The sequence below is a fragment of the Rhinopithecus roxellana genome, chromosome 21, assembly GCF_007565055.1.
Source record: "Rhinopithecus roxellana isolate Shanxi Qingling chromosome 21, ASM756505v1, whole genome shotgun sequence".
NCBI classification, from domain to species: Eukaryota; Metazoa; Chordata; class Mammalia; order Primates; family Cercopithecidae; genus Rhinopithecus; species Rhinopithecus roxellana.
The window spans coordinates 78,676,186-78,696,954 of NC_044569.1; the positions used below are offsets into that span (position 1 = coordinate 78,676,186).

At 44.2% G+C, this 20,769-nt stretch overlaps 1 protein-coding gene and 1 non-coding gene across 4 annotated transcripts in view; both read left to right on the top strand.

Annotated features, from left to right (window-relative positions):
- Nucleotides 1–13,622: 13,622 nt before the first annotated feature.
- RNF138 (ring finger protein 138) overlaps nt 13,623–20,769 on the top strand; it is a 40,750-nt gene continuing 33,603 nt past the window's right edge. The window contains exons 1-2 of one of the 3 annotated variants that reach the window (XM_030926032.1): nt 13,623–14,428; nt 14,891–15,077. In XM_030926032.1, the coding sequence (XP_030781892.1) occupies nt 14,968–15,077 (110 nt within the window). In that variant the 5' untranslated portion in view covers nt 13,623–14,428; nt 14,891–14,967. The remainder of the gene's footprint in view (nt 14,429–14,890; nt 15,078–20,769) is intronic. The other 2 variants (XM_010380734.2, XM_030926033.1) reach the window with 2 other exon arrangements.
- LOC115895574 lies at nt 16,507–16,606 on the top strand. Its single transcript, XR_004055766.1, has one exon. It is a non-coding gene; the product is annotated as a small nucleolar RNA U13 (small nucleolar RNA).

Genomic DNA, 20,769 nt, shown 5'->3' on the forward strand with positions numbered 1-20,769 from the left:
AACTTACGGTGAGTCCTGCATCTTGGCACTTTCTATTCCTTCTGTTTGAAAAGCTCTTCCCTGGGAGTTTGACATGACTGCCTTCTAAGTCATTCAACTCTCAGCTCAAATGTCATCTTCTCATAAAGGAATTCCCTTGTAATTCCAGTCAAAGTCACTCCTCCACCAAATTTGTCTATTGTTTTATTGTAATGTCTCCATAACTGCACTAGAATGGGAAGTTATCTTATGCATTTATTTTCATTTTTATTGTTTATTTCCTCTCTCTAGAATATACATTTTTGATTGCAAGTATTCACCACTAAAGTCTACAAAATCTGAAACAATGGCACGTCAGGTACTTAGTAAATATTTCAGCTGTCTATCATGAGAACTACTGATGATACATACACATATACATTATCAGTGTGTGATGATAACACATATATAAAACATTCAGCATAAAGCAGGAGGATTGCTTGAGTTCAGGAGTTTGAGGCGATAGTGTACTATGATAGTGCCTGTGAATAGCCACTGTACTCCAGCCTGGGCGACATAGCAACACTTCCTCCCATTTTTTTCTTTTTTTTTTTTTGAGACATGAAATCCCAGCACTTAAGACAGAGTCTTGCCCTGTCACCCAGGCTAGAGTGCAGTGGTGTGATTTCAGCTCAATTCAACCTCTGCCTCCCGGGTTCAAGCGATTCTCCTGCCTCAGCCTCCTGAGTAGCTGGGATTACAGGCGTGTACCACCATGCCCAGCTAATTTTTGTATTTTAGCAGAGGCGGTGTTTCACCTTGTTGGCCAGGCTGGTCTCAAACTCCTGACCTTAAGTGATCCACCCACCGCGGCCTCCCAAATTGCTAGGATTACAGGCGTGAGCCATCTCGCCATAAAACCCCATTTTTGAAAGAAGAAAAAAATCCTAATATTACCAGTAATCAAAGACATTAACTTGACCACTCTAATCATGTACCATTTTTCTCTCAGCATAATGTCTGGCATAGTGTTACTTCTAATAAATTTTTTTCTTTTTTTTGAGACATGGTTTCACCCTCTCACTCAGGCTGGAGTGCAGTGGTGTGACATGGCTCACTGCAGCCTTGACCTCCCAGGCCCGAGTGATCCTTCTGCCTCAGCCTCCTGAGTAGCTGGGACTATAGGCACACACATCTAGCTAATTTTTAAAATTTTTTGTAGAGACAGAGTCTTACTATGTTGCCTAAGTTGTTGCAAACTCCTGGGCTCAAGTGACCCACCTCAGCCTCCCAAAGTGCCGAGATTACAAGCATGAGCTACCAGGCCTAGTCTTCAATAAATATTTTTTGATTCAGTCTATTAGCAAAATTTCTCAATTAATAATCCCTCATGAAAGGATGATATGGCATATTGTGCTGGTGATAGTGGTATAACTTACACATTTCAAAGCAAGTTGGTAGTGATATCTCACCTCTTGGCCCAGTAATTCTACATCTGGAAATATTTCCTGGCACTCTAATCCAAATGGAATCTATATGCAGGATGAAATTTATTACACCACCATTCATAACGACAAAAAAAGGAGTGGTACGTAATAAAGTCTAATAACGGTTAAATAGTGGCACTTTTTGATTGTTACTGCCATTAGGTAAGTGAATATCCTTCCTGTAGGATATAGCTTAAAAATAGTAATAATAATAATAAAAAAGATCGGTGAATACATCATTCATAGCTGGGCATGGTGGCATGTGCCTGTAGTAGTCCCAGCTACTTGGGAGGCTGAGGCATGAGGATTGTGTAAGCCCAGGAGTTCAAGGCTGCAATGAGCTATGATCATGCCATTGCACTCCAGCCTGGGCAACAGAGTGAGACCAAATCTCTAAAAAAAAAAAAAGAAAAAAAAATACATCATTCAGTTTACTGTCAAGTTAGCTTGGGAAGAAATGTGTATCTTTAAATTATTATATTTAAACTTTGCTTTAGTTAGTTTTAATTTAATTCTCATAGAGCAATCCTTGTCACTGCTTCTAAGGTTTTAGGAAATATTTTATTGTTGCCCTAGTTCTTCCATCCCCAACACATCGTGTTGTTTCATTCCTCTGTGATTTTGCACACTTTTTCCTCAGCCTGAAATGAATTTCATTATTTTTCTAAAGAGACTTCCTTGACTCACCCAAGTAGAGTCAGTCACACCATCCTTTATATCACCAGTACCCCTTGACCATACATCGATTGCTACAGGTATCATATTAAATGTATCTGAGATCCACGAGATGGGGAGTTCCTTAAGGGCAAAGGTTGGGATTTATCTTTGTAGTCACAGGGCTTTACTAGAAATTCAATTCATGTGTCAATCTGTTCAGGCTACAATAAAAAAATACCATAGACTGAGTGACTTCAGTAACAGATTTTTGGACAGCCAACTTCTCACTGCATCCTTACAAGGTGGGGAGGGAGAGAAAGAGAGAGAGATCTCTGGAGTCTCTTATAAGGGGATTAATCTCCTCTCAGGGCTCCACTCTCCTGACCTCATCTAATCCTAATTACCATCCAAATGCCCCATCTCCAAATACTATCAAATGGTGGGTTAGGGCTTCAACGTATTAATTTTGGAAGACACAAACATGCAGTCCATAACAACATGTTCATTGACCGGATGAATGAATGGCTAAAAAATGGATGAAGATATTCATGTTAGCTTTTCAGTGTGCTTTCTTAGTATTAAAGCCCACATGGGAAGCAAAATTATAATGAAGAAAGCAGCCCTATGTCTAAATTTGTGCATTATTGTTTCCGGAAGTTAGCACAGTGTCATGCATCTCTGTAGGCACTACATAAACATCTGACAAATAAATTAGTGACTAAGTAGTTTGATATGCTTACACAAGATGTTCTTAATAAATAATGTCTTCAAGCCAGATGCATTCCTTCTCTTTAGAGATATGCCCATCAAGTGAACCCAGCTACAGACAACTTCTCTCTTGGACAGAGTTCTAAAGTAAAGATTTAGTCCAGTGATATAGCTCTTATAGGAGAAGCAGTATTATTTTGTGTTCATTTTAAAGCTATAGTGCTAGTTCTGAAGTATAACTGTATATTATATATTATAGTTGCTGAGTTTAATTGGCTCTAGATGATACAGTGTAGTAATCTGCTACAGAGTCAACCTAGGTAACCAAATAAAATGGAATAGGTATCAGGTAAAATGAATAAAATGTTTAGCTCTTATATCCACTATGTTTTTGTTTTCCTTTTGTTTTGAGATGAAGTCTCGGTCTGTCGCCCAGGGTGGAGTGCAGTGGTGCAATCTCGGCTCACTACAACCTCTGCCTCCTGGGTTAAAGCGATTCTCCTGCCTCTGACCCCCGGGTAGCTGGGATTACAGGCACGCACCACCACGCCCAGCTAATTTTTGTCTTTTTAGTAGAGACAGGGTTTCACAATGTTGAAAGGCTGGTCTCAAACTCCTGACCTCAGGTGATCTGCCCATCTTGGCCTCTCAAAATGCTAGGATTACAAGCGTGAGCCACCACGCCCGGCCTATCCACTATGTTTTGATATACCTCTAAGGGTGTTTCACTTTGTGCCTTTGAAACACTCTTAGTAATGTATGCAAGAAGGTCAAAGTCTTTTTTTTTTTTTTTTTTTTTTTTTTTTTTGAGACGGAGTCTCGCTCTGTCGCCCAGGCTGGAGTGTGCAGTGGCCGGATCTCAGCTCACTGCAAGCTCCGCCTCCCGGGTTCACGCCATTCTCCTGCCTCAGCCTCCTGAGTAGCTGGGACTACAGGCGCCCGCCACCTCGCCCGGCTAGTTTTTTGTATTTTTTAGTAGAGACGGGGTTTCACCATGTTAGCCAGGATAGTCTCGATCTCCTGACCTCGTGATCCGCCCGTCTCGGCCTCCCAAAGTGCTGGGATTACAGGCTTGAGCCACCGCGCCCGGCCGGTCAAAGTCTTATAACAAAATCATACTGTCCTTTGACAGTATTTCAAGGATGTATCCTCCAGAAATTTTGGCCTTGAGGCATGCTGGTTTTAAAACTACCTTAAAGAGAGAAACAGTAACTTTCTAATTTAAAAAACTTAATAAAGTGATCAAACTCTTAGAAACAGAAAGCAGAATGGTAGTTGAAAGTAGAAAAGGGGAGTTGTTCATGGGTACAGAGTTTCAGTTCCGCGAGATAAAAAGTTTTAGAGATCTGTTGCATAACAAGGTGACTATAGATAACACTACTGTCTTATACACTTAAAAAAGGTCATGAAACCCTGTCTCTACTAAAAATACAAAAAATTAGCCGGGCGTGGTGGTGGACGCCTATAGTCCCAGCTACTCAGGAGGCTGAGGCAGGAGAATGGCATGAACCCGGGAGGCGGAGCCTGCAGTGAGCTAAGATGGCGCCACTGTACTCCAGCCTGGGTGACTATGCGAGACTCCATCTCAAAAATAAATAAATAAATAAACAAACAAACAAACAAATAAGGGCTGGGCGCGGTGGCTCACGCCTGTAATCCCAGCACTTTGGGAGGCTGAGGTAAGCGGATCACGATGTCAGGAGTTCAAGACCAGCCTGACCAACATGGTGAAACCCTGTCTTTACTAAAAATACAATAATTAACTGGGCGTGGTGGCGCAGGCCTGTAAGTCTATAATCCCAGCTACTCAGGAGGCTGAGGCAGGAGAATAGCTTGAACCCAGGAGGCAGAGGTTGCAGTGCAGTAAGCTAAGATCTCACCACTGGGCTCCATCCTAGGTGATACAGCGAGACTCCATCTGAAAAAAAAAGGTCAGAATGGTAAATGTCATGTTTTGTGTTTTTTAAACACAAAGAAAAAAACAACAAACAAAAAATCTTAAGCAAATACTACGGTGTATATATAGTTCTATGACACCCAGTTTAGGAAATTATAATTGTCAGTGAAATTTAGGAAAGAAGAAATGTCATCTTACTGGCAAAGTTCTTAGGATTTCAAAAATAAAGTATTTAAATATAGAGACAACAACTTTACTCTCTGTTGCTATTTTTTTCACCCACTGGTCTCTCTCCAGACTTTGGATGAAGCTTAAAGCACAGAACACTGTTTGCTTGTTTCCCCCACCATTTGCAGTGGTTGTACCATCTCTTAGGTATTTATTGAGTTGCCAGTTATAGTTAGTATCACCCCCATTTTAACTTAATTACTTTTTAAAAGGCTGTACCTCCAAAAAGAGTCACATTCTAAGGTACTAGGGGTTAGAACTTAAACATAGGAATTGGGGAGAGAAAAGGATACGGTTCAGCCTATAAAATCTATTACAATTTAAAATTTTTAATATTACACTTTCTCTGTTCAAATTATTGTGTGGTTTCTATCTCATGATTAGACTCAGACTGATAAATCAGATTGCGTTGATTTTTCCTGAGCACTTTCAATAAGGTACAACCAGAAATTTACATTCTTCTATGGAGATTTTTCTGGATGTGACTAGAAAAAAGGAAGTTGGGAATTGAGAATGTGGAGATCTGAATGAAGAAAGTAATCATTTTATGGACTGAGGTACAGAAGTCAAGTTCTTTGATTCACTTCCTTTTCTGTATGTAAGTGTGAAATGCTGAGTGGGAAAGTTTGAGATCCTGGCAACTGGAGTGGGAAGGCATGAATGGAATGGAGAGTTTGGGGAATCTTGGCTCCCTGAGCTACATTAGAGAACCTCACACTGGCTTCCCTCCTGGCAAATCAAATAGGATGTCACTACCAGTACAAAATACATTGGACTGGTATTCAGTACATTACACTGGCTTCCCTCCTGGCAAATCAAATAGGAAATCAAAACCTCACACTGGCTTCTCTCCTGGCAAATCAAATAGGATGTCACTACCTGTAAAAATACATTGGACTGGTACATATATATACACACACACAAACACACATACATATATACATGCACACACATCATATATATTATATTTGTATTTATATTATATGTCTTTTAAATGTAAGTAGAGAGTTTATTTGGGCCAAGTTTGAGGTCTGCAACCTGGGAGCGTAGATTCAGGATGCTGTGAATTCAGATCACCAGGCAATATTTTAGGGAATAGAGAAGACCTCTCTGCCAGCCCAGTTAGTCTTCTTCATGCTGTCCTGATGCAAAGTTTGTCAAACAGAGTGTACTGGGATATATATTGCCCCCAGAGTTGCTGCTAAGAAATGGAAACCCTATGGGTGTAGGCCAGCCTTGGCTCTTCAATTTAGCAGCCCTGCTGACCTGACAGCATTTTTGGTGTTTATTTTTAGGAATTTCCCCTAACATGAAACTGATGGACAGGTGACTAAGTTTTTATTAGAATTATAGCACTGGGAAAACACAATTTGTTTTTTGTTTTGTTTTGTTTTTTTGAGACGGAGTCTCGCTCTGTCGCCCAGGCTGGAGTGCAGTGGCCGGATCTCAGCTCACGGCAAGCTCCGCCTCCTGGGTTTACGCCATTCTCCTGCCTCAGCCTCCCGAGTAGCTGGGACTACAGGCGCCAGCCACCTCGCCCGGCTAGCTTTTTTTGTATTTTTTAGTAGAGACGGGGTTTCACCGTGTTAGCCAGGATGGTCTCGAACTCCTGACCTCATGAGCCACCCGTCTCGGCCTCCCAAAGTGCTGGGATTACAGGCTTGAGCCACCGCGCCCGGCCGGAAAACACAATTTGTGTAACAGGCCTGTGATTTATTAAAACTAGTTCTTTGGAGACCCTAAGATCCTCAGGGCATTTTTGGACTCCAATGCCTTTAACAAAAAGTGAATTGTGAGATATACCCATCCTCTCTCCTCCAAACAGGGTAGTCTCCTCTAATGTCCTTTCAGATGCTCCCTTGACAATAGAAACAATCCCAGAAGGCAGTATCAGAGAAGCTAGATTTGTTGGCAATGGAGCTCTCACTGTTGCAATGTCAACCAAATGATGCCCATGAGATGCTGTGGTTCTCTGCTTTGCTTTATTAATTCTGTCCAGCAACAGATGGTACATGTCCTGTGGTTTCTTCCCCCTTTTCCATGTTCTAAATGGAAGTTTTCATTGTAGTTGTATTTGCTCTCCATTGTGGTATATAACAGATGGTTGATAGGAATTACATTTCTTATTTGGTCTAAGGTTGCAGTATCATGAGATCTCAAAGTTGGACCAGATTAAGACCCAAGTAAAGGGAGAGGTAAATTTTTTTTTGAGATACTGAACTGGAAAAATAGTGGTCTCATGATTTTGTGACATTGCTGCTAGGAGGGACTTTGGATTACTTCCTTTTGAGAAAATAATAAATGCCTATGTATTGAGGGGTAAGGCTAGAATAACTGAACTTCATGTACAGAAAGAAGGGCTTATATGTGTGCTAGAGGGTTCTTCTGTTTCCCTAAAATGTAGGCTTTGTTTGCTTTTTAAAACTGGTGTCAGGCTTTTGCCTCCAGTGTGATAGTGGAACTAATCTTGTTATAGTTGCCTCTGTCCTGGTGAGGAAGCCAGGGCAGAACAATGCCCAGAGGATGTTAGTAAACGTGGAGAAGGCCAGGCGCAGTGGCTCATGCCTGTAATCCCAGCACTTTGGGAGGCCTAGGTAGGCAGATTGCTTGAGCTCAGGAGTTTGAAACCAGCCTGGGCAACATGGCAAAACCCCATCTCTACAAAAATTAGCTGACTGTGGTTGTGTGCGCCTATAGTTCCCACTACTCAGGAGGCAGAGGCAGGAGGATGGCCTGAGGCTGGGAGTTTGAAACTGCAGTGAGCTGTGATTGTGCCACTGTACTATAGCCTGGGCAACAGAGCGAGACCTTGTCTTGAAAAAAAACAAATGTGGAGTAAAGGAAAAACAAAAAGGGAAAAAAGCGGAAGGAGGGAGGGAAGAAGGGTAAGAAAAAGAAAGGGAAAAAGGGAGAGAAGAGCAAGGGAGAAAGGGAGAGAAGAGCAAGAGAGAAAGGGAGAAAGATCTTTTAGCTTCAAATTTAAATGTTTCTCCCAAAGATTAAAAAACAACAACTGACTGGGTGCGGTGGCTCACAACTGTAATCCCAGCACTTTGGGAGGCTGAGGCAGGTGGATCACCTGAGGTCAGGAGTTCAAGACCAGCCTAGCCAACATGGTGAAACCCTATCTCTACTAAAATACAAAAAGTAGCCCGGCTTGGTGGTGCATGCCTGTAATCCCAGCTACTTGGGAGGCTGAGGCAGGGGAATCGCTTGAACCCAGGAGATGGAGGCGAGATTGCATCACTGCATTCCCACCTGTGGGATAGAGCAAGGCTCTGTCTCCAAAAAAAAAAAAAAAAAAAAAAAAGAACAGTATCAAAGAAAAGTTGAAATGTGAGATTTGTTTTGTTGAAATCTATTCATCATTACTGATCTAATCTAGGGCTCTGCCTCCTAGGACAGCATAGTTTCTTCAGTGAAGCGACTTTAGCTGCATTCCGAATATCTGTTTCACTGTTGGTTTGCTCTCTTTCTACTAACTGATTTGTGTGTTTGGGCAAGAGAGAAGGTGGCTGCCCCACAGCTCCTGTATTAACATGCCTTCCAAATTAAGGGATTTAATAGAGACTAACTAGAATATCAAAATCTCAGTTCCACAGTCTTGGGAGAGAGAGAGTGGCTGTCACAGGCTGGGATTATATTCACCTCTATTCTAATCAACTGTAACACAGAGGCCAGATCCCACAGGATAAACAGGGTCACTGGGGCTACTCATAGGAACATTGTTAAAAATGGAAGCTGTATAATAATACATAAAATATGGATGATATGAAATTAAATGTTATGAAAATTCATGTTCATAACGACATTTATGAAGAAGTTGAAATGTAACTGTCTCAAACTGGGATGAATTCAAAAAGGATAAATTCCTTCATTTTCTATAGTTAATTTAATCTTACTTTTGAACTTCCATTTCAGCTACTTTGTAGAGCTGTGAGGAGAGAATTTAAGCTTACAATGAAAAGTAACCCAGTTCCTTGTCTTTGGGAAGGGAGAACCACTTTGCGGCATTTCTTTCTCACTTGCCTCTCCTCTCCTTCTGAACTGTTGATTCAGCTAGGAAAATGGGACAGGGGCCATTCAGGAAAGCGGAGCTTGCAAGGGTGGTTCAGTACAGGATGATTGATATGGGAAACTAATTACAAAGACATTGAAAGAGCGGAAAGGCCAAGTGTGACAGTGAAGCAAATACACAAGGCATTGAGAAAAGGAAGGGCCTGCCCAGCAGGAAGCAGGACCAAAGGAAGTGCAGCCTCACAGAAGCCAAAACTGAGGAAGAAATGAAACCACTGCCAGAAGCAGAGAGAGAAAGAGAGAGAGAGAGAGAGAGTGAGAGCAAGAGCTGGGTGAGGTGGCTCACAACTGTAATCCCAGCACTTTGGGAGGCCGAGGCGGATCACCTGGGGTCTGGAGTTTGAGACCAGCCTGACCAACATGGTGAAACCCCATTTCTACTAAAAATACAAAAAATTAGCCGGCTGTGGTGGTGGGCACCTGTAATCCCAGCTACTTGGAGGCAGGAGAATCGCTTGAACCTGGGGGTGGAGGTTGCAGTGAGCCGAGACTGCACCATTGTACTCCAGCCTGGGCAACAAGAGTGAAACTCCTCAAATAAGAGAGAGAGAGAGACAGAGAGAGAGAGAGACAGGAATAACTTGGTTTTGTCCTTCCTTCCTTCCTGATCTCTCACTGGTGCTTTGTATTGGCTGAATATAGCCAGATGTCAGCTGGCAAGGGAAACTGGGAAACAGTTTATTTAAGAGTCAGCTCCAACAACACAAAGCAGAACAGGGAAAGAGATGCGGAAAGGGATTTAGTTGTGAACAAGCAAATGCCTAGGTCAGATACTTCCAGCTACAAATAACCAAAGAACCCACTGAGAATGGTTCAAACTAGAAGGTGTTTAATTAATCTTGATTAACAGATAGGAGGCGGGGCAGTTTCGGGGTTGACTAGAGTAACTGAACAACTCAACTATTAATACATCAATAACCTATATATTCTTTCTATCTTTCAACCTTGCCACCTTCAGCACATTGGCTTATTTTTTCACGGCTGACTCTTTGCATGGTTTCATCCTGCTTGCAGCAGTTCCACGTAGCACATATAGACACAGAAACATCTAGATGGGGGAGTAGATTTGTCTTTTCTTTTTTTTTTTAAGAGACAAGCTCTTGCTATGTTGCCTAGGTAGGACTCCTGGACTCAAGCAATCCTCCTGCCTCAGCCTCTCCAATAGCTGGGATATAGGTGCACACCACTGCACCTAGATATTTGTAGTTTTTCGGTTATTTTTTTTGAGACAGGTTCTCTGTTACTCAGGCTGGAGTGCAGTGGAGTGATCATGGCTCACTGCAGCCTTCACCTCCCAGGCTCAAGTAATCCTCCTAATTCAGTCTCCTGGGTAGCTGGGATTACAGATGTGAGCCACCACACCATGCTAATTTCTAATTTTTTTTTTTTTTTTTTTTTGGAGACGGAGTTTTGCTTTTGTTGCCCAGGTTGAAGTGCAATGGCATGATCTCAGCTCGTCGCAACCTCCACCTCCCAGGTTCAAGCGATTCTCCTGCCTCAGCCTCCTAAGTACCTGGGATTACAGGTATGCAACACCACGCCCGGCTAATTTTGTATTTTTAGCAGAGGCAGGGTTTCTCCAAGTTGGTCAGGCTGGTCTCAAACTCCCGACCTCAGGTGATCCACCCGCCTCAGCCTCCCAAAGTTTTGGGATTACAGGTGTGAGCCACCATGTCTGGCCTCTAAAATTTTTTTGTGGAGACAGGGTCCCACTATGTTGTCCAGGCTGGTCTCAAATTCCTGACCTCAAGCTCTTCTCCCACCTCAGCCTCCCAAAGTGCTGGAATTACAGGAATGAGCCACCATGCCTGGCCTTGTCTTTGATCATCAAAGAAAAGTACTTGCTGATGCCCCTCATAATAATTCCCTTAACAGCCTTTTGGTCATAATTGAGTCACATACATATTCATGCTTAAACCACTGGTAAGAGGAAAGGGCCAATCCAGGGCGCCATGGAAGCTCTGCACCTCTTCCCCTATACCTTATTCCATGCATCTTGTCATCTGTATCATTTGCAATATCCTTTATAATACACCAGTAATCGTGTTTCTCTGAGTTCTGTGCACTGCTCCAGCTTCAAGTTGTGGTTCCCACAGCCCACTCTTTGGGTTTCATTAATTTGCTGGAGCAGTGCACAGAACTCAGAGAAACACAATTACTGGTGTATTATAAAGGATATTGCTCCAGCAAATTAATGAAACCCAAAGAGTGGACTGTGAAAACCGCAACTTGAAGCTCATTGGTCAGAAGTTCTGGAGGCCCGAACTTGTAAGTGGTGTCTGGGGGTATGGAAGCCAGTCTTGGGAACTGGGCCCCCAACCTGTGGGATCTGACACTGTCTCTGGGTAGGTAGGAACTGAATTAGGGGACACCCAGCTGCTGTCTGCTGCTTGGTGCGAGGGGAAAAACCCCTACATATTTGTTCACAGAAGTCTTCTGTGTTGATTGTTGTGGTGGTATGAGAGTAAAGGTAAAATAGGATTAGAGTTTTCCCTACACAATTGGTTATCATGGAGCTTAAAGAACTCCATCATGGATGTTAACATGCTAGGTTGACTTCTGATTAACCCTAGTTCCAGGAATGCCCCTAAGAGTTCTTCTTTATGATTCCTTGTGTAAAAAGAGCATGTTCTTAATCATAAATCCTGCCCTTAAGCAAATTATAGGCTGTAATCCACATAGTATTCTTGTCTTTCCCTCAGGGGTGAACTTTAATTTTCCTACACATTATGTATACCCTTTCCTTATGGTATAAAAGCCCTGGGTCTGCGGGATAACAGTATGAAGACCCACCTGTCTTGCTGCTGCCCAAGACCACACTTCCATCCATAAGTTCCCCAGTAAATCACCTGCTACCAGCGAACTCCTGGATTTGTTTGCCTCTTCTTTGGATTTTTGGCTTCTTCTGCATTTGAGAGTCACTTTGCATATATAGCTCTTTCATGGAACAGTCATGTATGTACATAGTCAAGAGGAATATTAAAAATATTTAGCAACTGGAACCAAATTGGCACTGGTCATTCAGGACAGACTACTGACCAATCAGGAAGGACAAGGCTGAAAAAGACTAGGAAAGTGGAACTGGTACAAACCAGCTGAGAGTCAACACTACACGTGGTACCAATTTACAAAGATACCAAAGGGTAGAGAGTGAAACATGAGCCTCTCTCCTGTTCCATCCTCCAGCTTCCCAGTTCACTTCTTCAAAGGCGATCACTTTTACCAGCAAAACAGGATTTTGAGGGTTTGTAGTAAGATAAAGCCAGGTCTTGTCAAGAAATCAATATTCTAAATTATTTTATTTTTCTGTTTAGCATATCAAGGTCTATCTCATTTGACTGGAGAGTTTTATTTATTTTTATTTTTTATTTTTTGAGATTGAGTCTTGCTCTGTCACCTAGGCTGGAGTGCAGTGGTGTGATCTCAGCTCACTGCAACTTCCACCTCCTGGGTTGCTTTTGAGATGTACATTAAAACCCATTTCCTCCATAACGTTTTCTGTTAAATCCATATATTTCTAATCATTCCATTTCTGATCCTCATTATAGCCATCGCTTAATGCAAAATTTAATACTTTGGCAAATACCATTTTTTCTCTCTCATTCTGATAGATATGTAATAATGTAAACTAGTTGAAAGCAGTTCATGACATCTGCATAACACCTAACAGTGCCAATGTCAACATAGACAATAAATGGCAGAATTGATTTAACTAGTCCCTTAAATGGCTTCTATTTATTCATTTAGACCATGGGGGAGGGTTTTAACAAAGTATGGTAATAAAACCTTTATCTGAAGCTAATTGAATATGCTGTATAATGTTCCAGATTTTCCTTAGCTTCTTTCAGGTCACTGTGATCCTATCTTATAGATTTATCCTTTTTTTCTTTTTCTTTTTTTTTGAGACAGAGTCTCACTGTCACCAGGTCTGGAGTGCAGTGGCGCAATCTCAGCTCACTGCAACCTCTGCATCCCAGGTTCAAGCGATTCTCGTGCCTCAGCCTCCCGAGTACCTGGGATTACAGGCTCCCACCACCATGTCCGGTTAACTTTTGTATTTTTGGTAGAGATGGGATTTCACCACGTTGGCCAGGTTAATCTTGAACTCCTGACCTCAAGTGATCCACCCGTCTTGGCCTCCCAAAGTGCTTGGATTTCAGGAGTGCGTCCGGCCTTGTCTTTTTTTTTTTCTGATACGGAGTGTCACTCTGTTACCCAGGCTGAACCATCTTATAAATTATCAATTATGCAGATATATCTGGAAATTAAGGGCTCATCAAACAAACAAACGAACAAACAAAACAAAACAAAAAACAAGCAGGGAGCAGTGGCTCACACTTGTAATTCCAGCAGTTTGGGAGGCCCAGGCGTGTGGATCGCTTGAGGTCAGTTCAAGACCAGCCTGCCCGGCGTGGTAAAATCCTGTCTCTAATAAAAATACAAAAATTAGTGGGTGTCGTGGCACACGCCTGTGGTCCCAGCTACACGGGAGGCTGAGGGGGGAGAATCGCTTGAAACCGGGAGGCAGAGGCTGCAGTGACCCGAGATCGCTCCACTGCACTCCAGCCTGGGAGACAGAGTGAGTACCTGTCTCAAAAAAAAGAAAAAGAAAAAAATAAAATAAAATAAAAACACTTAAATTAGTGAATAACCTTGGTGAAAATCCACGTCCATGCTTCTACAGCATTTCTCTTAAAAGCTAAAAAAAAAAAAGAAAAAATCAAAAATCAACCCAAAGGTGTGGATAGAAGACTCCATCTGCGACCGTATTTAAGCATCAGTCATGCTGTTAAAGGAGAAAGTGGACATCCTCTCAAGGAAGCTTTAATCCTGTCCCCAAAGGATTAAAATCCTATAACAAATATTTGTTTATAACACATCTTCACAAGATCAAAACATTCTGGTAGGGCAAATAGTAAAGACTAAATCTTGAACATTGACGAAAACTTCCTGAAAAGCCCAATGTACCTGACAGGAGAGCTGGCTGGGGTCCCCGGCCTAGGGAGGCAGGGCGGGGAGGCGCAGGTGTCACCGCGGGCGCCCAGCTGCTTATGTCACAACCCGCAGAAGGCGCCACGCGCCGGTTGCTATAGAGGCCGCGCTTCACACCCCGCCCTGCCTCTCCTGGCTCCCAGGCGCTCCCGCGTTTGGTGACGGCCGGGTAGGCTGTAGGCAGCGCGATGCCAAGAGAGAGCTGCTGGCGGGGGCGGGCGAATCTCCCTACACCATGAGCCTCGGGTCCGGCCCCGTTTGGGGCCGATAAGCACAGCGCAGGCCGCCCTCCATTTGCCCCGGGGCCTCGGCTGCGAAGGTAGCGGCGGCCGGACAGGAAGCCCGAGGAAAGCGCAGGGCCGCGTCTCTACGAACACGTGAAGGAAAAGCAGCTCCGTCCACAGCGCCGCTTCGGGGCTCCTAGGTGAGGGTCCCCCGGCGGAAGCGTGGATGGGCCTGGGTGCCGGGAAGCGAGGCGGGGAGGAAGTCGCGGACACGGGCTGGGGACTCGGGGCTCGGGGCTCGGAGAAGAGGCGGGAAAACGGTGAAAAGGAAGACCTTGGGCGAAGACGAAGGCTGAGGGCGGAGCAACAGCCCGCGCCTGGAGCCCGGTGAGGGCGTGGCCTGGGGAGTGAGGCCGCGGCCTGGGGGCGGGGTGAGGGGCGAGCCGGGCGTGCCCACGGCACGCTGCGAGCCCAGCCTCCCGCCAAGCACCGCCCCCCGTCCAGCCCCCCTGTGGGAGGAGCCGTGGGAGGGGTCGCCTCTGGCCCGGCGCGTGCGGCAGTCGCGTCTCTGCGTTCGGCCCCGCCCTACCCAGGGCCCCGCCCCCTTCCTGGCGCGCGCCGCATCCTGACGCGATCCTCCTTCCCCCTCCGGGTTCGCTTAGGGAGTCGGGCCCCGGGCCGCCACCGTCACCTCGGCCGCTGCCGCTGTCGCTATCGCCTTGTTTTCCCATCCCCCGCCATGGCCGAGGACCTCTCCGCGGCCACGTCCTACACCGAAGATGATTTCTACTGCCCCGTCTGTCAGGAGGTGCTCAAAACGCCCGTGCGGACCGCGGCCTGTCAGCACGTGTGAGTAGACGCCCCCTCCCCCGCGCGGAGCCGGGTTGTCGCTTAGGCCCGGCCTCCGGCCCGGGACCCCCGTCTGCCGCCTGGCGGGAACCGAGCCCGCCGCGGCCTGCTCGAGCGTCGCAGCCCCCCGAGGTCCCGTTCCCTGCCCCTCAGAGCCCCGGGCCGCCCTCCTCCTTAGCCTCGGGGCCCGCTCTCTGCGTCCTGCCCCCTCAGCCCGAGCTCCAGCTCTCCCGCTCTCCTTGGCTTTCGCGCCCCCGGGGCAGTGGCCAGGCCGTTCCCTGCGGCGTCTTCAGGCCCCGGAAGCCCCTGTAGTCTCCGCCAGGCCCGGGAGGAATTACAGGGAACTTGGAGCCTTTTTGTTTCTTAGCAACCCGGGTGAAGGTTGGGGTGTCGAGTGTCAAAAGCGGCCTGCGGTGCCCGCGCGGGCCCGCTCGCCCCGCGACCTGCCCAGCTTTCAAGTTTCCTCTTTCAGAACCTTGGTCCGTCCCCTCGGTCCAAGAGCTCTTCTGTAACTTCCCCTCAACCCTGCTTCACAGAACACCCTCCAGAGCGTTTTGTTTCGTTTGCAGTCCACTATGTGTTAGAGGGATCTAGAATGAGTTTTCCTCTCTGGTCTGTTAAAACTGACAAGATTTTCGGGCATTGAAGTGAGCGTTCCCCTTTGTTTTACCTTTCTGCTTATTACTTGATTAATACAAGGGTGGAGAGGAGAAAGGAGGACTTCTGTTATGAGGAATGGGAATGAAATGCTACCCAGGGTGGGGGAGAACACAAAGGGGTTGGGTGAGATAACGCGTGCGTTTGATTGGCAGGCGTATTTACAAGAACTTTGATAAGATTTTATGGACGGCTAGGGTGTGAGTAAGGGTTGGAAAGAGCCCTTCTTGAAAAGGTGTATAGCCCTTCTGACAGACCTGACTGATGATCAGAGTCCCCAGGGAACTTTTTAAGTAAACATACCAATTCCCAGGCTCCATTCCAAACTTACAAAAGAATTTTCGGGCAGGTGGGGCCTGGAAGTCTTTATTTTTAAAAAATACACTCAGGCTTGAAAGTTACGTGTGCTTGCAAACAACCGAAAAGAATTGACTAACCTTCTTCTAAATGTATTTCATTCTCCTTCCACTTTTTTTTTTTTTCCCCGAGGTGAGGCTCTATAATTTTGTAAAGGATGGATTGAATTTTTGGGTCTTAATTGCAAATGCCCTTACTCTGGTTGTTTTCTTGATACCAACTCTTCTCATTTTGTTCCCCAATCTTAACTGCACCGTCTACTTTATTTGTATTTTGTGCTGGTTGTGTGAGCCAAGAGTGTGTGGATTTTCATGACAGAGATTATGCCAGTTACGCTTTCGCTCTTTAAGGGAGATGAATGACATCTTATTATTTTGTGCAACAAATGCAGATTCTTAGAGAAATGTTTTGAGGGATCCTTTTGTAGTTCATAATGTGATGGAGTGTTCACAGGCATGTGTGAGATGTGCCACCCTCAAACCTTGTTACAAGGTTAGCACATTACCTATCTGATACGGAAAAAAAAAAAGGTTTGGAGGTGTCTAGGGCACAATATAGATCTTTCACCTTTAATCTAGCATAACTTGGTCTCCATTTCCAATATATAAAAAAATTTAAGTGCTGTGTTGTCAGTGGGTAGATAAAAGGGAGGGAGGAGGGCAAGGTGAGAGGAAGTTGTAATAGCTGCTAACTGTATATATACAAAGCAGGTATTTTTTTGGATAGTATCGTTCTAATTATCCTTTGGGTCATTGACCTCATGGGCCTCATTGTAATTTTTTAGCACTCCCCAAAATTCCGTATAGATTGCTCTAGTCCACTTCCCTTGTGGGACATTTTAAACAAGGACTATAATTTGGTTTGACCTCAAGACTGTGGAAAATGTTGGAGATGATTGTTTTTAATTCAGGACCTTTCTCAAATCAACTCATTATGCTTAGACAGTTCTGCCTGAACAATGAATTAAAGAATAGGCAGAGGGAGAAAAAAGTTTAATTTGGAAGAGGTGGTAATGGAGGAACAGGATCTTAATCAGTTGGAAGGAGTTTAGTGGGGGAATTGGAGAGAATTTTTAAAAATTATTATTTTTTTGAGACATGGTCTTGTTCTGTTGTCCAGGGTGGAGTGCAGTGGTGTGATCACGTTTCATTGCAGCCTTGACTTCCCCCGTTCAAGCAACCGTCCCGCCTCAGCCTCTCAAGTTGCTGGGAGTACAGGAGCATGCCACCATGCCTGGCTAATTTTGTTTTCTTTTTTATAGAGACAGGGCCTCACTATGTTGCCCAGTCAGGTCTTGAACTCCCAGGCTGAAATCATCCTCTGCCTTTGCCTCCTGCCGTGGCCTCCCAAAGTGCTGGGATTACAGGCATGAGACATGGCGCCTGACCTGTTTTTTAAGTAACATAGTTATCTATGTCATTTGCCCTGCCTTCTTCACAAAGGACAGACCTGTGCCTTTAAAGAAATTTACATTTGGCTACAAAATCAATTTTTGATTCATGAATAGAGAGTTGAGTGTGGCCGGGCGTGGTGGCTCACACCTGTAATCCCAGCACTTTGGGAGGCCGAGACGGGAGGATCACAAGGTCAGGAGATCGAGGCCATCCTGGCTAACATGGTGAAACCCCATCTCTACTAAAAATACAAAAAATTAGCCGGGTGCGGTGGCGGGCGCCTGTAGTCCCAGCTACACGGGAGGCTGAGGCAGGAGAATGGCGTGAACCCGGGAGGCGGAGCTTGCAGTGAGCCAAGATCACGCCACTGCACTCCAGCCTGGGCCACAGAGCCAGACTCCGTCTCAAAAAAAAAAAAAAAAAAAAGTTGAAATGATAAGGGTTTTGGGTTACTGTGGATCAGTTAGAAAATGAAAAATTTTAATTGCCATTTCAATGACAGGAAAGGATTTGACTACTGACTCTCCTAGTTAAAGGAGCAAGTTCATTATCATTAGAATAACATTACTAAAATATAAATTCCCATTTAATCCCCATTCATTCCCTGCAGTTGTTGAATGCTTTCTATTTGTCTGGTGCAGAGACTACTAAGTACTGTTTCCCTGGAGACTGTTAATAGTCTGCTGGAGAGACCTATATATGAGTGTGATTGATATAGAAGATATTTATGTGAGCATCTAGAGCAGGTATCTAAATTAGCCTAAAGGATAGGGATGATTTCCTAGATGAAGTAACGCCTTAGGTCAGCGTTTGTGTTCAGGGTTTGTGGGGAATGCCAGAGTCAAGGAGGGTACAGAGGATGAATGTGAGCTGGACTTTGAAATTTGGCTGGAGCCAAAGACAGCGTAGTGGAGATGGAGCTTAGAGTTATTGGCAGGAACTTACTGTGTAAGCTAATTTGAGCGTTTTCCTGAAAACCTATTAAATAATTAGATAACCTAATGAATAATACTGGACCTAGTAAATAATTTTTGGCAGAGGAGCAGCATGGTCACGTTTCATTTTTAGAAAATTTACCTTCATAGCAGGGTTTTCAGCTTGATAGTGGTGAGACTAGTGAAGAGGTCATTCATTGATGTGTCAGGGAGAGAAATGAGTAGAACTTGAACTAAGGAATTGATAATAGTAGGAATGGAGCAGAGAGACTCCTGACATTTTAAGGACAGTGTGTAAGATTTGATGACTATGTGTTCAGTAGTTAAGTGTATATACCATATGTAGATCTGGAATACATGGAGCTAAAGCAGTGGGTGTCGACGTAGTCACTGAGTGAGGTATATAAATGGAAAGATTGAAGAGCACCTAGATAAAGCAAAGTGCTGGAGAATACGTACTTAAATACTGAGTGGAGAAAACTGCAGCCTGACAAGGAATGAACAGAAGGATAGGAAGAAAACCAGGAATAAAGTGAGAGTGGAAACTGAGGATTCAAATAATCTGCAAATGACTGTTAAGGAAGCAGTCAGCATTGTCAGATGCCTTAGAGTGGTCAGATGTAATTTTTTTTTTTTTTTTGAAATAGGGTCTCGCTCTGTTGTGAGGAGTACAGTGGCATGATCATAGCTTACTGCAACCTCGACCTCCCAGGCTCAAGAAATCTTCCCACTTCAACCTCCCAAGTAGCTGGGACTACAGGCACTCACCACCATACCTGGCTGTTAAATTTTTTTTTTTTTTAAACTTGCTTTGTTGCCCAACCTAGTCTCTAACTCCTGGGCACAAGCTGTCCTCCTGCCTCAGCCTCCCAAAGTGCTGGGGTTACAGGCAAGAGCCTCCACACCTGGCAGATGTAATATTTTGAAAACATGTTAAGACAAATTAATATGAAAGTTGAGCAGGTAGTCAAAGCAAGGTTTCAGAAGAAAGTACAGACTGGCGTAGGAGTAAGGTGTTTATCTCTTTTGGTGTTTATTCTGTAATCTTCAAAGGCTCTTGGAAACCTCTGTTCTTCCTTGTTTTGAACAGTCAAGGAAATAATTCTTGTACATGGCAGAAGTAAGCTACTATTGCAATAAAAATTACATATAATAACAAGTTTGATTCTTTGCTAAACTCTTAAAAATGGAAATCTAATCCGTTTTTGCTTTTAGGCCTCTCTGTAAGTAGGCATCTTTTAAAATGAACTTCTACTTCTTGTTAAGCACAAATTTGTGTAATTTCCTATTTGACCAGCTTGAATATCCAATTCCTGAGTTTTTAGTTCATATTTACTTTTTTTAATCCTTAATTTAAAAAAAAATTTAAATTAATTATTTATTTTTGAGACAGAGCCTCTCTCTGTTGCCCAGGCTGGAGTGCAGTGGTAGGATCTTGGCTCACTGTAACCTCCACCTCCTGGATTTAAGCGATTCTCCTGCCTCATCCTCCTGAGTAGCTGGGACTACGGGCACAAGTAGCTGGACTACAGGCATGCACTACCATGCCCGGCTAATTTTTGTTTTTCTGTATTTTTACTAGAAATGAAGTTTCACCATATTGGCCAGACTGGTCTCGAACCCTTGAGCTCAAGTGATCTGCCTGCCTTGGCCTCCTAAAGTGCTGGGATTATAGGCATGAGCCACTGGCCCCGGCCTAATTAATTAATTTAAAAACAGGGTCTCACTTTGTTACTCAGGCTGTATATATATATGTGTGTGTGTGTATATATATAATTTTTTTTTTTTTTGAGACAGTCTCGCTCTGTTGCCCAGGCTGGAATGCAGTGGTGTGGTCTCGGCTCACTGCAACCTCCACCTCCCTGGTTGGAGTGATTGTCCTTCCTCAGGCTCCCAAGTAGTTGGGATTCAGGCATGCACCACCACACTCTGCTAATTTTTTGTATTTTTAGTAGAGACAGGGATTTACCATGTTGGCTGGGCTGGTTTTGAACTCCTGACTTCAAGTGATCCGCTTGCCTCGGCCTCCCAGTGCTAGGATTACAGGTGTGAGCCACTGCGCCTGGCAATATACTTCTTACAGTTTAAAATTTTTTAGAGATGGGGTCTTGCTATGTTGCTCAGGCTGATCTCTAACTCCTGGCCTCAAGCGGTCCTCCCATCTGAGCAGCAGGGACTACAGGTAAGTGCCACAGCATCTGGCTTTTTGTAATTTTAACAGCTTTATTGGTATCTTGTTACTTGAGAAGTTATGCTCTAAGTATATACTTTAAAATAATTTTGTTTCCTAAAGTCTGTGCTATTTAATTATATAACAAAAGGTTGACTTCATTTTAAATCTTGAAGACT